This window comes from Cyprinus carpio, chromosome A3 (assembly GCF_018340385.1).
Source record: "Cyprinus carpio isolate SPL01 chromosome A3, ASM1834038v1, whole genome shotgun sequence".
NCBI lineage: Eukaryota > Metazoa > Chordata > Actinopteri > Cypriniformes > Cyprinidae > Cyprinus > Cyprinus carpio.
This window is the reverse complement of record NC_056574.1, coordinates 31,956,185-31,975,432: the sequence shown is the minus strand read 5'-3', so window position 1 is coordinate 31,975,432 and position 19,248 is coordinate 31,956,185. Positions and strand designations below refer to the sequence as shown.

General features: G+C 36.4%; 1 protein-coding gene across 1 annotated transcript in view; it reads right to left on the bottom strand.

Annotated features, from left to right (window-relative positions):
* LOC109096496 (brain-specific angiogenesis inhibitor 1-associated protein 2-like protein 1) overlaps positions 1 to 19,248 on the bottom strand; it is a 46,163-nt gene that overhangs the window by 25,336 nt on the left and 1,579 nt on the right. The window contains exons 2-3 of the mRNA XM_042730394.1: positions 16,262 to 16,337; positions 13,276 to 13,362 (exon numbers count right to left, since the gene is read on the bottom strand). Of these exons, the coding sequence (XP_042586328.1) occupies positions 13,276 to 13,362; positions 16,262 to 16,337 (163 nt within the window). The remainder of the gene's footprint in view (positions 1 to 13,275; positions 13,363 to 16,261; positions 16,338 to 19,248) is intronic.

The window sequence follows — 19,248 nt, the reverse complement described above, 5'->3', positions numbered from 1 at the left end:
ATGGTACATCAAAATCATGTTACAAAATGTTTTCATTCATGAATTGTAAACATTTAAGTTTGGATCTTGCACTTTCGCATCTATGTTCAAAAATGTGAGTGACAGTTAAGGGGTTAAAGCCTGGCTTTTAAAAAAACAGACGTGATCATTTTTAAGTTATACATTTTACTGCTAATTTTACTACTAATGTTGATATTATTAAACTGCTGTTAACATGTTCCATGAACTTTGCTTGCTGTCAGGCGGCTAAATGTATGTTTTGCGTATGTTTTTGAGTATTTCATTAATATTTTTATTGTCTGGTCTGTTTTTTTTTTTTTTTTAGCTTACATTCTAGGTATGTGTTATCTTATTAATCAATAATGGAGTGTTTTGTGCTTCATGTATGGTTAATGTTTTCCAACACGCTTGCATATACCCATTGAAGGTTGTGTGTTGTTGCTTTGAGTGCTTGCATGGTTGATTGTGTGGAAATGTAGATTGTTGTTATAGTGTTAATATTGAAGCGTTTACTGAACGCTTGTAATCATTTTATTAAGAAAAATTAGATCACAAGCCCTACTATCAATTAAGGATTCTGACTAGACTGCACTCACAGAGAGACTTTTCCAGCAATATTAAAAACTGAGTGTCACTAAAAATTTATAGCTTCTAGCATAACTTTTTCCCAGGTGTGAAAGTCATGGTTTTACAATCCACTTGTATGTTGTGACACTGTTTCCAGGTCCAAGCCTCTGCTTGTTTCAATTGAGAATACTACAGCCGTTTAGGAGCACTATTTATTCATTTCACACATTTAAGCTAAAACCTCACAGTTGTACATGACAGTCTCCAGGCTCACGACATCCCAGACACCAATATTTGAACAATTCTTTAAAGATGAGTCAGTGTCTGGCCATCTGAGATTTTGATATGGATATAAGATTTAGGATTGTGATTTTTCAGCAATATTAAAGCTCACCGTAAGTGTATATTAGCACCATTTGTTGTTTGTTTTGGCATCTGATAGAGCGCTTGGATCCGGAAACATTGATGCGTGACATCAGACTTAACAAGTGGATTCTATGACATGTCTAGGTTTACCATGATAATGGGAATACTCGAAAAGGTATAAAAGATTAAATGACAAATGCTAATATCTCTGCTCGGTATAATATTGATTCATAATGGCTAGAGCTTGCTTGTCAAGCCATCTGAATTTGAATGTGGTAGATATTGAATGTGAATGAGAGGTTGAGCTGTGATCAGAGGACTTTGATCAGATTTTGATCACAGCAGCTGTAGGTGCCACCCAGTCAGACACAGAAACTTCCACCGCTAAGAACAAAAGCTGCATGCAGACAATGACTGCAGAGACATAACAGCGACATGACCAGAGCTTTAGAGTTGACAGTTACTCTGTGATACAATAGATCATAGATCATCCAACGCTTCTGTATTATCGAAAACAACAACAGCAAACATTCCAGCTACAACGAGCATGAAACAGAGAATGTGTCTGCAGCGAATCAAAACTCACGGCTTTCAACCACGGCGTTTCCAGATGGATTTACATGAATGAGAGCTGCTCTTAGTAAGCAATGAGTACTGGGATAGCAGATCCCATGAGAGGAGAACTTGAGATTGATTTCACAAAGCTAGAAGTCACAAGAGGATGCGCATTGCAGTGATTTTTCCATGGTTACAGGAAGCTGCTAGACTTGGTGTGAAAACAGTGTCAACAGCAGTACTAAAAAAATAAAATAAATCATTTATTAATAGTAATGATCACAATAAACAATTCTTCTACCAACAGGGCTCTCACACCTTTTAAACAATGACTTTTCTGTGACTTATCCAGTCATTTCTGATTACTGGATGAGATTTTAACAAATTAATTTATATATGTTGTTGATGCAGATTTCTGAACTCATATCAAATTTTCAATCAGTTTTCTTTGCAGTGTCACCGCTTGCTGTTTAAAAAAACAACAACAACTGTTTCTATTCAAAGGTTTTCTCGCACCAAATATTAGCAATCTGTGACTGGGCCTTAAAGAAATAGTTCACTCACTCAAACTTTTTTTTTTTTTTTTTTTTTATAAATCCAAAAACATACATACAAGACCCACACACATTTGATCTTCTATAGACCACATCTGATGAGTGATCGTGAAGACTTGGATTAAATGTTTTGATTCATACCTATCTCTTTTACAAACTCTACATTAAGTTTTTGAAGAAAGCAAACAAGCGTTTAATTTGTCCCCCTCCACCCCTGAAATGTGATCGATTTTAACCCTTTGACACACTGTGCTTTGGCTGGCGCTGAGCCAGAGAAAGACGCGCTCAATGCTTATCATATCTCAACCGGATTTTCAACCGCATAAAGTTTCTTTTAGGATTCAGACATTTAAATAGACTTTTTTTAATTGAGTGCCATCAAACAAAAGGAATTAATAGTTTGTTAAATACACACTGATTTCTATGGAAAGCAGCAACAATAATCCTTTCAATTAAAATTTGACACAGTGTTTTATTCCCATCAAATACACATTGTGTAGGGTAACTATAAAGTTTACTCTGTTTTTCGCCCAGTTCACTGGCCACTTACTCTTATGTATGTTAATCCAACAGATATAGATTATTATAGATTATTTAATTATTTAATATTGTGTTTTTGTATAATTACCATTGTCCAATGACATAATATATGACCCAAAAAAAAAAAAATTCAAGCTGTCATATAATGTACTCTTGGGGGCCCCCTGGTGGCCATGGGGGCCTTAAGCAGCTGCTTAGTTCGCTTAAGCCTTGGGCCGACTCTGCCAGTATCGATTATAAACGAGAATTGTTAATGATATTGTCTATGTCCACACAGCTGACAGCTTTACCTGTTGTAGTTTGTTCAAGTTGTGCAAGAAATAGACGCCGCTTTTCCGCACTTGTACATCGCATGTCTCCGTCATTTTCAGTCTCTCTGCTGACACAACTGGAGCTGCTTTTAGCTGCTGTTTGGCAGAGATGAGGATTGTTTTTACACTAAAACTTTGATGCACATTGTCTCAGTTTATTATGCCACATAATGAAAGATGTGATCGCAAAACAAGCAGGAAAAAAGCCACTGCATGCAAATTTTTAAATCATAACATGTACAGGGCTCGACATTGCGCAAGTGGGGGCAAGTTAAAGAGATTTTTACTTGCCTGACAGGACAAGTAACATGATTAAAATGTCAATAACAAACAATAACTAGGGCAGCATCGAAACTTTGGCGAGAATGATTCTGATTTTATTACTTTCAGTGTAAACAGTGACTGATAAAGTATAATGTATTGACGGTATCAAGGTCATTTACATTTTAGGACTTCAGGACTTACATTTTAGACACATTATTGATCCCTTTAAACAAATCTGTTGAATCAATGAATCACTCATTAAGACAGTGATTGTCTCCACCTACTGGTGGTATGGTTTCATATTTAAGGGTGTGTTCACACATGTCATGTTTGGTTCAGTTGAAACGAACTCTGGTGCGATTGCTGTGTTAGTGTGGTTCATTTGAGTAAGTGTGAACGCTGCCATCTGAACCCTGGTGCGCACCATACAAGAGGACATGGACTGCTAAAAAGATGGGTCTCGGTCCGCTTCAAACGAACTCTGGGGCGGTTCAAAGGAAATATGAATGCAACATGGACCGAATACTTCTAAACGAACCAAAAACAGACAAGATGCAATGCTATGCGACATGATTTGACAATGCGGAACAAGCAGTGTATCCAAAACAAAATGAACAGAGGGCAAACATGGAGCAACGAGGAGGTATAGTGCCTTTTATGAGCTCTTCTTTATGAAATTAAAATCATATAAATAAAACAAATAATTATGAAAATAAAATCATAAGTTCACGCAACAATGAGCGCACTTAGTCCAGCAGATGGCATTAGGTGTATTCGACTTAAAGCGGCGCTGAGCAGACTGATCGGTCAATGGGTACTTTGATGTCATACACTGATCGGTCTGCACAGCAGCACTTTAAGTCGAACACAGCTTTTTTTGGGGTGTTCGGTGAGTTCCATTACAAAATATATGTCATTCAACTCAACCAAACAGGTTGTGAACGTATCACTATGCCTTTAGGTTCAGTATCTTTAGGCTCGCTGTCAAAAATGCCAGTGTAAACACTAAGCAGACGGGACGAAATTTAATGTTTTCTTTTTTTTGGTCTGTACCAAACCAACCAAGAGAACCGAACTACAAGTATGAATGCACCATAAAAGTATCATTGCATTTTTCCAACATTTCATATTTGTACGTTAAAAAAGTAAAACATTAATCATATATGCTGGTTATAGTCACAAATATGCTGATTATAGTAAGACCTGACAGAGCACTGATGAGACTATTGCTTGAGAATAAATTACATTTGCTTAAGAATAAATTACATTTACACACACACACACACAAAAAAAAAATTTTTGTACTCTGACAAGTGAATGACTGATTTATTGTCAGATGGACAAGCATGTCAAGGCTTAATGTCGAGCCCTGCATGTAAATTTATATAGTCGCCAGTGGTGACCTCAGGAAAAATATCACTTGCAAATTCATATTTGGCAAAGTTAATATCAAGTCAAAGTTTTGGTGAAATGGACTTTCAGTGGAGGGAGAAAAAAAAAATCTCTCAGGTGTCATTAAAAATTCTTCATTTTAATCTTATGGATTTAGAACGACATGTAGGGGAGTAAATTTCAATATTTGGCTGAACTATGTCATTAAATATCCCAGCTTTAGTCTCTTCTCCTATAGCTCCTGAAACTGACAGATCATGATGCTAAACATTTAAAAAAAAAAAAAAAAAAAAAAAAGCAAACTGACACAAAAATGTGTAACTAGAATCCCTTAATTATAACATGAACTGAGTTGTTTATTCAAATAAAAGAATTTATTCTTAGTTAATCAGCAACAACAAAAAAAGCCTTAATATTCAATAATTCTCACACTGAGGCCTGATGCTTATGTGGCTGCTAATGAGGTGTATGTGTGTTGACTGCTGTCCTGTGGCCAGCCTTGCTAAGCACAGTTCAAACAACACAGGAGACTAAAGGTCACCAGAATGTCCTGGTAAAAAGCTTCCTTTGTGGCACCATTGAGGGAGGGAGTGTGTGTGTGTGTGTGTGTGTGTGTGTGTGTGTGCTGGCAGCCACTGCTGCTTTTACTGTTACACAAATCAAGCTAGAGGGGTGTGGACACCAGAGCAGGTGACATTGTTTAAAAGATAAATCTGAGTACAATGAGTATAAAAAAAGAACACCTATTCTTTCATGAACACTATACATTAATTAAAATAAAAAAAGGAGGGAAATGGTTTAGTTTAGTACTGTATTTATTCAGTTTAATGACCCATACATACCAAAAAGATTGGAAAGGGATAGGCAAAAAATTTAATCTTATCAACATCTATGCCAAACCCAAATGCTGTTATTTTCATGCCTTTAAAAGAGTATTTTTAAATACAACATTTCACAGTGATGACATCTAGTAGCTCTAAAAAGGACAAAAAAGCAGCATACTAAAGCCATAGAAAACTTTTATGAGGAACAACTAAAATTTCAAGGAATATCGTTCCTTCTGCTGCACCTCACCAAAAGAGTCTGTCCTCATTTAGTAACGTGAGAAATTGGCATCAGTGATGTCAAACCCAGTGTGGTCCATTTCTGCGAATCTGAATGTGATTCAGAGCTCTGGTGGTGGCAAAAATGACATGACAAGATGGTTATGTAAAGCATACACTGTATGGACAGCTTTTATGCTTTTCTGTGCTTCTAGGAGCTTGATAATCATGGTTATATGGAAAAGGGCTGCAGGAACATTCTCCAGAAATTCTACTTTTGTGCTCCACTGAGAAATAACATGATATTAGTTTAATGGCATGAAGGTATGAGCGCACATTGACTTTGATTTGTGGCTGAACTAATCCTTTATCATAGATGCTACTGGCGTTTTACACAAAAGGTGGAGATATCAGTGGGAAAGCAAACACAAGCAGATTGGAGTAATAATGAAAGCAGGGAGTCTCAGAGCCAGTTCATAACTTTGTCATTCTGCAGTCTGGTTAAAAAAGCAAAACTGGCACAAATAAAATGTGTCAAAAGTGGCCTGATCTCCTGGTTTAGAGACTCTGATGCACGGTGATAAACAGAGGATTGTGTCACTCGAAACACAGAGGCTAATTTGCATCTTTCCTGACTGTGGTTCACTCCTGCTTTGTTTGTGTGTTCTTCCTGAAAAACAACATGATTCCAGGCAACAGGTGTGGTCAGCTGAACCTAAACACTCCTGACAAAATTAAAAACTATTTGACCCACTATAAGCATTGCATAACAAAAGGAAAAGAGAAAACCACATCATGCAGGTACTTCATCCTTCTGCTGTCTAGTGGCATTAACACTATATAATAATGAAAATTAGGGATGAGATGAGTAATGTTTATTCTGTGTGATCTCTTAAAACTTACACGGCAAGAGGTTGGGTTTTGACATGACACTTAAACAGTTAAGTAAAAAAGTCTGGGCATTAATGGTGCATTAAATCTGTAGTCTGTAGGATCATTTAAATGGGACTAAATAGTGTGATACAACACAGATGTAAGGAAGAAAAAAGACTGTTTTGAATGAATGCACAGGGTATGCACGGCACTTATTTATTATTATTTTATTTATTTATTTATTTTTTAGTACAGAAGCGGCCAGGGAGAATTCAGAGACCACAGGATAAAGAGCATACAGATTAACTTCTGTCAGTCAAGCAAGTGCAATCTACTTCCTGCAAACATGGTTGGATTGTGTTAAAAGCCCAGGAACAGGAAAAGGTGGGATTTTGGTTGTATGACACAAACTAATCAGGTCTTTATGATGTAAGCATGAAAGGTGTAAATAACAATTACTTTGATAATCAATTAATGTGGTTAAAATAATAATAATAATAATAAATAATAATAATTCTGCTGAATGTATGTATATACATAATGCTATGCTGTACATTGTGCAAAAAAAAGTTTAAAATTAACATGTTATAATAATAAAGAAAAATAAAGTACACTACTGTTCAAAAGTCAGTAATATTTTTTTAAAGAAATTAATATCTTTTATAGAGCAAGAATGCATTAAATTGGTCGAAAGTGCTTTAAATTAACTAAACTGGCACTTAAGATATTAAATACATCAAATTGGCAATAAACATATAAAATTTTTTACTAGGGGTGGCTCGATACCATTTTTTCAGAACCGATTCCGATCCGATACCAGAAATTCTGAGTATCAGCCGATACCAGCGCAGGTTTTTTTTTTTTTTATCAGTGTAGAATTTCTATACCTCAATGTGTTGACCTGATCATCACTCTTTTGGGTGTAAAACACAATCTGCCACATATAGACAACTTCATTGTAAAGAAAAACAACAAATGAATAAATATACAATCATAATCTATGTCAAAAATACTACTATAAACTAGGTTAGTGGATAATTCAGTAGCAAAAGTTACTCTAGAAAAATCATGAATGCACTATTTTATAAAATCTAAACATTTAGTGAAAAAAGAAAAACATTTAGTGGGGAACAAATAAAAGTATGTGTAGGGCTAAATCTGGTAAAATGTTAAACATTGCTCTTTGTATTATTGTAAAATACATTCATGAAAAACAAGCAATATATTTATATAATAATTAATATACTATAAAATAAAATAAAAAAAACAACACAGAGTCACAGTGTGCAGTGCTCCGCATAGAAAAGTTCAAAGCACAAAGGGAAGACATACTGATGTGTAGTGTATTATATCTGTACGATAGTTTATTGAGCCTTTTCTTTTAACAGTTATAAATTTCAGTTACAGTGCACATGAAGAACAATTCATAGTGCTCATCCTTTTATGCAAAACCACTGATCTTTATCTACAGATAAAGTATAAAAATAGTAACATTGTATCATCTTAGAGAGAATTTTATCATCTCGATTGTCTTAACCAAACACAATGCTGAATGCTGAATGGAGGACGACAGACAGCCGCAGCAGAGGGGAGAAAAGTTTGTGTTGTGTTAGACAGACGCAGTGGTGAATGCTGAATTGGAACGGCTTCAGAACACATGAAATACAGTGCATGAAAACTTGATGGCGATTTTTAATGTTTTTGTGCCTTTCGTGGGGCTTAACATTAACACAGAATAGTATACGCACAATATCGGATTTGGATCAGTCTAGTCTGACCGATACGCCGATCCAGTAGAAAGTGGCAGTAATGGAGCGATGCCGATACCGAGTATCGGAGCAGCGCACCCCTGTTTTTTACTGTAGTTTTGTTGATCAAATAAATGTAGCTTAGTTAGGTGAGCAGAATAGACATCTATAAAAAAAAACATTAGAAAACCTTACTTGAATGCCAGGGTAAGGTTAAACTGGCTTTGACTCTAGGAAACACATGTGTCAGAGTAACTATTAATTTAAGAGTGCAGAGTCTACCTTTAACGTTGTTGTTCTGTAACCAGGTCAACATAAGCACAATGGCACTCGTATATCAACTTAATCTAGATGACCCTGATCTGATCTCAACATGACCTGTGTCTTTATCCACTCAGCTGCACATCAGCCAAGCAGGAATTTTAGCATGCTGCACATGTGCGTTCATGCATTACTCAGCCTTTCCACAGTAAAAGCACACCTCCATGAGAATGCAAGCAGGTATTTGAATGATATTCCAGTGAACTCTACAAGCGTAATCTGATGATCTGCCGTCAGCGAGGCACTCTGCAGTCAAATGCCACGACGAAACAAGGTGCCTTGACCAGTGGGGTCATTATTCTTAGCGAGTGGGACATCAAACCTGTTGGTTTATAGGAGACACAAGAGTCTGAAATCTTAACACAGAGGACACCTGTGTGGTGCTGGACGATGTGCTGTCTTTGGTGGGGCTGGTTAAGAATGAAAGCATCGCCGTCTCTCTGACACTTGGGGAAATGGGAGTATTCGGTTACCATTCTTCCAACAAATGCATGGAGAATTTGCTGGAATGATCTCAGTCAGTCCACTGGCTACTATTTACATTTCCTGCTCTGGGATGAAGCTGCCCATCCTGGTGTAGGATCAGTTTACCACAGCCCTAAACCTTAACTATTAGTAAAAACTGATTCAAGATAGGCAGCAGCTCAAGTATGGAGGACTTAATTGTTTATCATTTTTATCTTATTGTTTAAATTCAAGTCTTATTTTATCTTATTGCAACCCTCTACATTGCGAGTAAATCACTGGCATATGCGACTAAATCTTCACTCTGGGTGATTAAATAATGTCTATCATTAGCCACTGGCTAATAAATTCTTAGATTGTACTCGCCAGAGAGTGTTAGAGGCTAATTACAAGTTTAGCACAGATATTTTTTCATTCATTCATTCATTTTTCCAACACTGACACCTGATCTCGTGGAGGGAGGGAGGGAGGGCGTCAATCTGTCCGTGACTCTCAAGACTATCCAATGTCAGCTCATCTGCCTGAAGGCGGCTCTGGTTTCAGCTCAGCCGAGCAGGCAGAGCTCAAGAGGCTCCTCTCGCTGAGGAACACCGGTGACGTGGAACACATGGCCTGGACGTTATCTGCCCAAACAGAGGCAAGTTTCGTCTCTTATCGTCTACGGATAGGGAGGGCATTGTGTTAACAACCACTAAGGCGATATTCAAATGTTACGGTCATCTAAAGAAAAGGTCAAGAAAAGGTCATCCTCACTAAAATACAAAGGAAAGAAAATCCATCACTTTGAAGCATGAATGCTGAGAAGTGTTCGCACCCAGTTTACACTTGCGTTTTCAGTGATCTGATCACAAGTGGCCGGCCGAGATGCGCTACCATTTTCACCTGGTATTAACATGCATTGTAAATGTCTCCTGTGACCATTTGTGTTATCTTTTTTTTGTCATGACACCCCTCTTTTTTTTCATCACACTGTACTTCACAAATTTGATCCATGTTTTTGACAGCACAATGCCAAAAAAAGGAATTATTGCATTTTTATTTGATTACATTTTAAAGATTAATTAAATTGTCGAAATATCATAAATTAATTTGACAATGAACAGATTATGGCAGTGATGTGATGTCAGTCAGGGACAAATGTGCTCTGTTTGGCATGTCACAGCCTCTGCTCAATCCAGCTCAGATTATGATTATTAACATTGCTCATAAAACAACTGTCATTATTTACACAGGGCTTGAATTTCGGCACAGGGTTGAGGGTATTGTGCATAATTCAACACATTTCCACCGGTTCCACAAATTTCTGCAAATATTTCAGTGTGGAAGACACTTGGGACAGAAGAAGGACAGATGAAGGTCCGATTAGTAACGTTAAACCATTCAAATGAAAGGAGATGCGAAAGAGAACTCAAAGTTTTTGCGTGCTCTCCAAGAGACAGTTTTCTGTGGGCTCACACCTCTGAACACGCGTAACTACAAAATTGAGTCGGTGTATAGAATATTAAGTGAATGTAAACAGTTAAGAAACAAAACACAGGTGTAATAGTATATTAGATCCATACATGAGCTCTTAAAGATACAGTAGCCTAAATAAAACTGCATTACTGTTTATTTATACAGTGAAGACTATCTAGTGTTATTTTATAGTTGAAGATTACACAGTTTCTATAGTATTTCTGTACTTGAATATATATCGAAAATGTCTAAAAAACACCCCAACTCCCCCCATGACATTCACCTAAGGTGGGATTTCCCCACCATTTTCCAAAATGAAATTCAGGCCCTGTTACAATAGTTTGACGAAAAGGAGATGCACACACCAATAATGTGTGCTTTATGCAAATGATCTGTATGCATGGAACACATGGATGACTTCCTATATTTGCCAAACTGTGCAGTAAAAAGGGAAGCTTACTGTGTGCAATGCTGTATCCCACAATGAAATGCACTTGACTTAACCTTCCATTTCCAGCTTGACTAATGAACTAATATCAGCTGTGATTTTTTTCTCATTCTCCTCATTATCTGATTAGACTGCCAAGAGAAAAAAAAAAACCCAATATATATATAAAAGAGCAGTCTCAGCTGAAATTGTAATAGTGAATTGGCAAAGCAGATTTCACTGCCTTTATCCCTGCCAACATGCACTCAAAATCCCTGCTCTAGTTACCGTGCATGACCCTGCAAAGTCAGTCTCCTAATTTGCATTTGAGAAATGGGAGTATTCGGTTACCATTCTTCCAACAAATGCATGGAGAATTTGCTGGAATGATCTCAGTCAGTCCACTGGCTACTATTTACATTTCCTGCTCTGGGATGAAGCTGCCCATCCAGGTGTAGAATCAGTTTTTATCACAGCCCTAAACCTTAACTATTAGTAAAAAGCTGATTCAAGATAGACAGCAGCTCAAGTATGGAGGACTTAATTGTTTATCATTTTTATCTTATTGTTTAAATTCAAGTCTTATTTTATCTAATAGCAACCCTCTACATTGCGAGTAAATGACTGGCATATGCGACTAAATCTTCACTCTGGGTGATTAAATAATGTCTATCACTAGCCACTGGCTAATAAATTCTTAGATTGTACTCTATACATATACATGGTTAACACTTTTTAGTCTTATCACTAAAGTTCTATCATCAAATAGTGCTTAATTATCACATTATCATAATATAATACTTGATTGATTAAGAAGCTAAGATTTAAGAAGCTGTGCCATTTTACAAAGATAAGCTGATTTGGAATACATATATATATATACATATATATACAGGAAATGTGTGTGTGTATAAAATATTAATTATGGTAGCATTGAGAACAAGTTCAAATTATGTAAAGTTATGTCAAGTCAAATTATGTAAAAATGATTGTTAAAAAGAATTTACAATCTCTCTATAAAGTATATATACTTCCTTACTGATACTTCCTTCTTCCTTTTATATTTTCTGAACACCTTGTAACATACAATCAAAAAACCTGTGGTCATCAGTCATCCTATTTGGGCTGTAACTAACGATTATTTTGATAACTTATTAATTATTGATTAATCTGTTGATTATTAGAATATCCATGTAGGCTATGCTTTAAATTATGTGCAAATAATGGTTAAAACTCATTCTAAACCACAAAACAATGCTTACCATTTTAAAGTAGTAAAATTAAAGCTTATTGTAAACAATAAAGAAATACAAAAGGCAGGAGGAATACACATATTTACGTATCTGAACAAAATATTTACTATAAATTGTACTACATCTGCTCTATAAGAAAAATACAATTACTTGTGTTTCATAAAGAATTTTAAACATACGTCAGATCACTAACAATAAACATTTTATCAATTAGTTGTTGCAGCCCTACTGTACATCCTATAGTTTATTTGCATGGTTTTACACTCTCTGTTGTCAATATACTCATAACATATTTAATATTTTTAAATTACTTTGCATAAAAATCCATAGTGACTTTAATGACAAAATGACTTACCAATAAAGCTAAAGCAAATAATATATTAAAATTTCAACCTCCTACTGGGTTGTCACAGTGGTGCTTTTTAAAATATTCTTCTACTGTAAGTGCCATTACATTATGTTTGAGCTTGACCTACCAGAGCACCTGCACTCCTTTCAGAAGTAGTTTTGTTCTGGAAGCAGGCCAGCAATGTCCTGAGGTCATGTGACAGTAATGTAGCATATAATGTTGTTTGAAATGTTTATAGAGTTGCATACACTACAATAGTTGCATAATGCATTTCGTTTCAAAAACAATTTTCAACATGTGATTTGAACCCTGAGTTCCCAAACCTGACACAATTGAATAAGTGCAATACATTCACCATTATTATGGTCTGGCAGATACAATGCTGTGTCAACAAACAGCTCAAAGTTGACTGTTTCAAACATGCTTGACGGAATATGAAACCGAAAAGTGATTTCAGGCCACATACATGCTTTATGGCACATTCCTGCACATTATCACAACATCAGCTTATAGTCCATGTTATCTTTAACACCATGGAGTAAATGGTGCTAAAGAAAGATTACAAGTCTATTTGTTTCTCAGTTTTCAGCACTAATGACAACCAAATGAACAAATGATCGCTACACAGTTTGCGGTTCACAATTTTTCTCTGCATATGTCCTTTGTGAACTCTACACAAAGAAATCATATATTCCCCCTTAACATCTCTAGTCAGGACAAACGGCACAATAGTTAGAGTAAATGGAAAAGTGCTCATGCAGTTTTCAATAAAAAGAATTAGCCGTGACTCACCCAGTTCCCTGGACACTGGAGAAACGGCTACGTTCTCCCCGATCTTAGATACAGCATCAAAGTACTGCTTCCCAGCCAGAACCATGGCTGCAAAACAAGGATAAGAATATGGTTATTCTACTGAGGTGGAATCATGAAAGATTTTTGTTTCACTTTCTTTGTTTACAACATGCTGCACATTGTTTACTAGCGATAATATACAGCATTATCACTAATAATATAATGACTGTCCCAATTCGCCTTAAAGGGATACTCCACCCTAACATGAAAATTTTGTCATTAATCACTTACCCCCATGTCTTTCCAAACCCGTAAAAACTTAGTTCGTCTTCGGAACGCAATTTACGACATTTTGGATGAAAACCGGGAGGCTTGAGTAAATAGCAGGACCTTGTTACTGCCAAGTAAATAGCAGTAACAAGGTCCATAAAAGGTATGAAAGTCGTCGTCAGAATACTCCATCTGCCATCAAACGTGCAATCTGGGTTATATGAAGTGACGGGAACACTTTAAAAAAAATAAAAAATAACGACTTTATTCAATAATTCCCTTGTCAACAGTCTTCTCTGTGACTCTCCATATCACCATATGCTGCGTATGCTCTTCTGTATCACACAGGGAGGCGCTGTTTCTACGTGTATTTAGCTTTGATTTGAAAGAAAACAGCGCATCCTTGTGGCGCGGATGACACAGAAGAGCATACAGTAATATGGAGAGACACAGAGTAGATTGTTTACCAAGGAATTGTTGAATAAAGTTGTTATTTTTGTTTTCTTCACTTACAAAAAGTGTTCCCGTCACTTCATATAACCCAGATTGCACGTCTGATGGCAGATGGACTATTCTGACGACGACTTTCATACCTTTTATGATCCTTGCCACTGTTATTTATTTGGCAGTCTATGGGACAGTCACAAGCCTCCCGGTTTTCATCCAAAATATCTTAAATTGTGTTCTGAAGACGAACAAAGCTTTTACAGGTTTGGAACGACATGGGGGTAAGTGATTAATGACAAAATTTTCATTTTGGGGTGGAGTATCCCTTTAATAACTGAAATGTTAATTCTTGTGTTGATTATAAAAATATATATAAAAAATATCTACAGACAGGCTTTCTAATGTTTTCCAAAAGGTTTTGAGTATAATTAATATTATGTATATTTCATTTCACCAATCTGTAAGTGTTTCATCTGTTATCAGTGAATTATATACAAAAAAAAAAAAAAAACATCCAAAGATGCAAATTTAACTTATGTGCAAAACTGGAATATCGCATAAAACAGTTGTGAAGAAAGCACAATTTCCATCCAACGAGTCAAAGATAACAAAATCGTCACTTCCTGATAAACTGGCACTAAATATATCTCTAAGAAAACTAGAAGCAGCCACTGAATATAAAAATTTTCATATGTAATAAATTACTTGTGCTTCAGAGAGAGCAGACGTAAAACAATAAATGCAGTCATTGCTTTTAGAGGTGGATGCCTGCTTTTTGGGAACACAGTCATGTAAGACAGTAATTATACAGAAATACTTTGATGACAGAGTTTCCTCAGGCATTTCAGAATGACCAAAACAACATATAGATGCTGTGAACGAGATCGGTCCACTGGTTAGTCAAGTTGTCCCTCTCATAGCGCAGTGACATGACTTTTTCAATGCGCATAGTGGAATTTATTCGGTAAATGTGTTTCAGTCGTAGTTTATGCACATTTTTTCTTATCGGTTAAAAAGTTGATCCAACTAAGTTGTGTGCATAAGATTTTTATGCACATTTTTAGAATTTATGCGCATCTTGGTGTTTCCATCCAGCGGTTATTTATGCGATAATCCAAAAATGCGCATAAAAGTAGGTGGATGGAATCATAGCTAGTGTCTTACCACTGGGTTTATGGCAGAAGAAGCTCTGGAGCCAAAACAACAAAGGATTTATGAACACACTCAATCAGGAGAACTACTGTCTGTAAGACCTGTATATTGTGGTTAGCAACTCAGAGGCAAATTCAACAAACCTCTTCAGTCAGTCCAGGAACAACAAGCTGTATAAGAAGGGTTGTGTTTAGTCTGAGTATGGTTATTACGTCTAACCCTCTTTTTTAAGCAGCTATCCATTTGTTCAAGATGTGATGAAACCCACCCTTTGTTCAGGAGACCTACTTTTTTCAGATTGACTTGTAGCTATATATAAGAAAGCAATCTGAGGAAAGGGTTACGTGGGAGTGAAGGATGTTACACAAAACAAGAAAAGTGAAGTTAGTGCTCCATCTTTCCCTCCATAAATCATCTGGATGTCATTTTGCATGTGTAAATCGTTAGTTAAAGGGATACTCCACCCCAAAATGAAAATTGTATCATTAATCACTTACCCCTATGTTGTTCCAAACCCGTAAAAGCTTCATTCGTCTTTAGAACACAATTTAAGATATTTTGGATGAAAACCAGGAGGCCTGTGACTGTCCCATAGACTGCCTAGTAACTTACACAAAATTTTCATTTTGGGGTGGAGTATCCCTTAAAGTCTACCCTTCGTATAGATTTTAATTTGATTGCCATTAAAAAGTTAAGTTGGACTGATGTTTATCTACCCAGAAAAACAGGAGAAGTGGATATTGGGTGTGTCATTATTTCCTGGCTGTAATTTATAACTGAAACTGATTTGACAAATTAATTTTGGGCTTATCAGACCTCATTATCCAAAGCTGATCACATCACATTTTTCCTCTATGTTGTGCAATCTTAATGTATGTAATAGCTGCCATAAACAATCTGCTCTCTAGCCAGACCCAGTATTTATCATCAAGCACTAATAAAAACAGAGTACAGGGACTCGCAAATAACCAAATGCTTCATAAAGCAATGCAGCCTTACAATTTCCAACAGTGGATAAAAATATATATAATCCTGCTATAAGGAAGTTATAAAAATGACATTTAAATGTGCTTTATTGTATGTTCTTATAGTAAGGATATGAAAAGGTGAGGCTCACCTGAAACTGCTTTCTCGTAGCTCTTTCCCAGGTTTATGAGGTTACGCAACCCCGGGTTGAATTGTTCCATAACATTCTGAGAAGAGGGATTTCAAACAGAGGAAATGGTTAAAATATTGGCATGAGCAATCATGATGTAATCAGTCGCAATCATGACATTGTGTGGACAAGAGACAGTTCTGTTCATGAAACAACCTCTACAGTGCCATTTTAAATTGTCTCTAGTTTAATGTACTGTGCAAGAAGGGTTACATCAAAAGTAGCCGCCCTTACCTGATTTCAAAGTGTAAAATGCTTCTGCTTTGGGCCATAACAACATATATAAAGGTGCACTAAGCAATATTTGTTGGACAGAGTCCCAAAACGCACTCGCTGCCAATCAGCAATAAGCAGTCTTATGTTGCACATGTATATTTGAAGCAATAGCCAAAACTACATTGTATGGGTCAAAATTATCCATTTTTCTTTTATGCCAAAAATTGTTAGGATTTTAAGAAAATATCATGTTCCATGAAGATATTTAGTAAATTTCCTACTGTAAATATATCAAAGCTTAATTTTTGATAAGTAATTTGCATTGCTAAGAACTTTGTTTGGACAATTTTAAAGGTGATTTTCTCACATTTTTTTGCACCCTCAGATTCCAGATTTTCAATAGTTGTATCTCGTCCAAATATTGTCCGATCCTAACAAACCATACATCAATGGAAAGCTTTCCGATGCTGCATAAATCTCAAATTCAGGTAATTCACCCTTATGACTGGTTTTGTGGTCCAGGGTCACATTTTGCAAAAATCGCTTAGCGCACCTTTAAGTATGCTATTGTAATGAATATGGAGATCTGCTATCTATCTACACAACCCTAAAGAGACCTGACAAACTAAAATGTTGGGTTCCATCCTGGTTCAGGACTGAATTTTATGGATGGTTTGTAATTACTGGTTGAGTAAATTGTTTTAACATCAACGCAACTGATTTTGTCCAAGTGCACACACACACTTTGAGTCAGAGCAAGCTGTTGGACCAGTTTCGAGTGTGGTCTTAAAAATTAAAAATGGTCAATCAAAAATACTACTTACCATTTCCCCCCAAAGTAACCATTTAATATAGTTTATAAAATATTCCATATGTTATCAGAGACATTATAAGAAGAAGCGATGGTCCACTTCTTAAAAAAAAAAAAAATTTAATGAGAGAAATCCTAACATTCAATACAGTGGCTGTTGCAAAGGAAATCCTACCTTTTTTGGTTAAATGGTATATTATAGTGATGCACCATGTTTTTTTTTTTGTTTTTTTTTAACCTTTACCAAACACTAAAACTGAAATTGAAAACTGAAACTAAAAGGGAAATACTGGTAAATAAACTTGGGTAATTTAAATGTATGCTGTTCAGAGATATATATTAACCCAGTAATAATGTTCTTTGAGCTACCTCAAAGATATTGATATTTCAGTAAAACAATATTTGCGTTATGTTTTGGTCTTCAGAGAAGCAATAATTAAACGTCACAAATTTAGTCAGTGATTTCAGCCCTTTGAAACTATTTTGACTGAAACCTTTTTTTTGCTGTTTTGGCTGAATATCTTTGGTTGATGAAATTCTGGTATATTCACTGGAAGTTTGTGTGTGTGTGTGTTTAATAAGGACTTTGGAGTGAGCAGGGCACGTGCGTGCCATTATGTAGTCGTTTGGAATGCACTTGGCAAAGGGAGCGACAATTTCCTCATTATCTTCAGCTGGAATGTACCCGTGACAACACAGCAGGGTTGCCAGGTTTTTACAACAAAACCCACCCAATTGCTACTCAAAACTAGGCTAAAACCAGCCCAATCACGTTTTGTGGGGGTCCCCCGATAAAACTTGAGTTCTGGGCGATAAAATACACATTTTTTGGCGGGGTTCCCCTGGTAAAATTCACATTTTAGGGGCTAAATATCACGTTATTGGGGACGCTTCAACCTTCAGCAACAGTGTTAAAGTAGCCCAATTCCACGGGAAAACCGCGGACTTGGCAACACTGCAATGCAATCAGCAGATTTTAAAAAATATATATACATTTTATATTTTAAAAAGTTTTACACGTATTAGTTTTTATGTATTAGCATATAAAAAAATATAAAAAAAATCAGCATATAAAATGTATGTTTATTTGCAACAGTTATGCTAACAACAATAAAAAGATATTTATGACATTAAAACAGCGACATGCTGGCGGACACCGTGCTGCGTTGTCACGGGAACATCCCAGCTGAAGATAATGAGGTAATTGTCACTCCCTTTGCCAAGTGCATTCCAAATGACTACATAATGACACGCACATGCCCTGCTCACTCCAAACTAGTGCCCACTCCAAGGTGATACACCCCTAATTCACAGATATCTTTCCATATGGGTCTCTATTGGATAAAATTACTTATTAACAACTTATTGAGAGCCAGTCATCTGCATATCCTGTGAGAGACCTTCAAGAAGAAATATCCATTCATGAGTTGATCCACTCGACTCTTTCAGGATACTTTCTGTAGATGTTCTCACAGGTTGCACATCTCAGGGGAGAGGTGCTGTGTGAATTGAAATTCATATGAGCACCTCTCCGTGTCAGTATGGCGAAGTACCTTGAGTCGATGAGACAGTCTGGTGGTGACATCACATGAATGACAAAGTTAGGAAGAATGAACTCAAGTTGAGAACTGTGGGAAACTCTATTGCTCTTCACTACAAGACCAGTTACTGAGCAACAAGGCCATGTGTTTTAATAGTTGCCAGCACTGCATTAGTTCAAAGGAAGAAAGGAGGCAGAGATTTGAGTGAGTCACTAGTGAACACTTGGGCTTGGTTATATTTACTGAACTTCAGCTGGTATACAAGTGCTTACTTCATGCTTACTAATCCTCAGTTCATGAAGAAAGTCCACTCCCTGACACGTCTAGAACCGCCTGAGACTGTATGACAGAGGCACAGCTGATATTATACTGGAATCAAA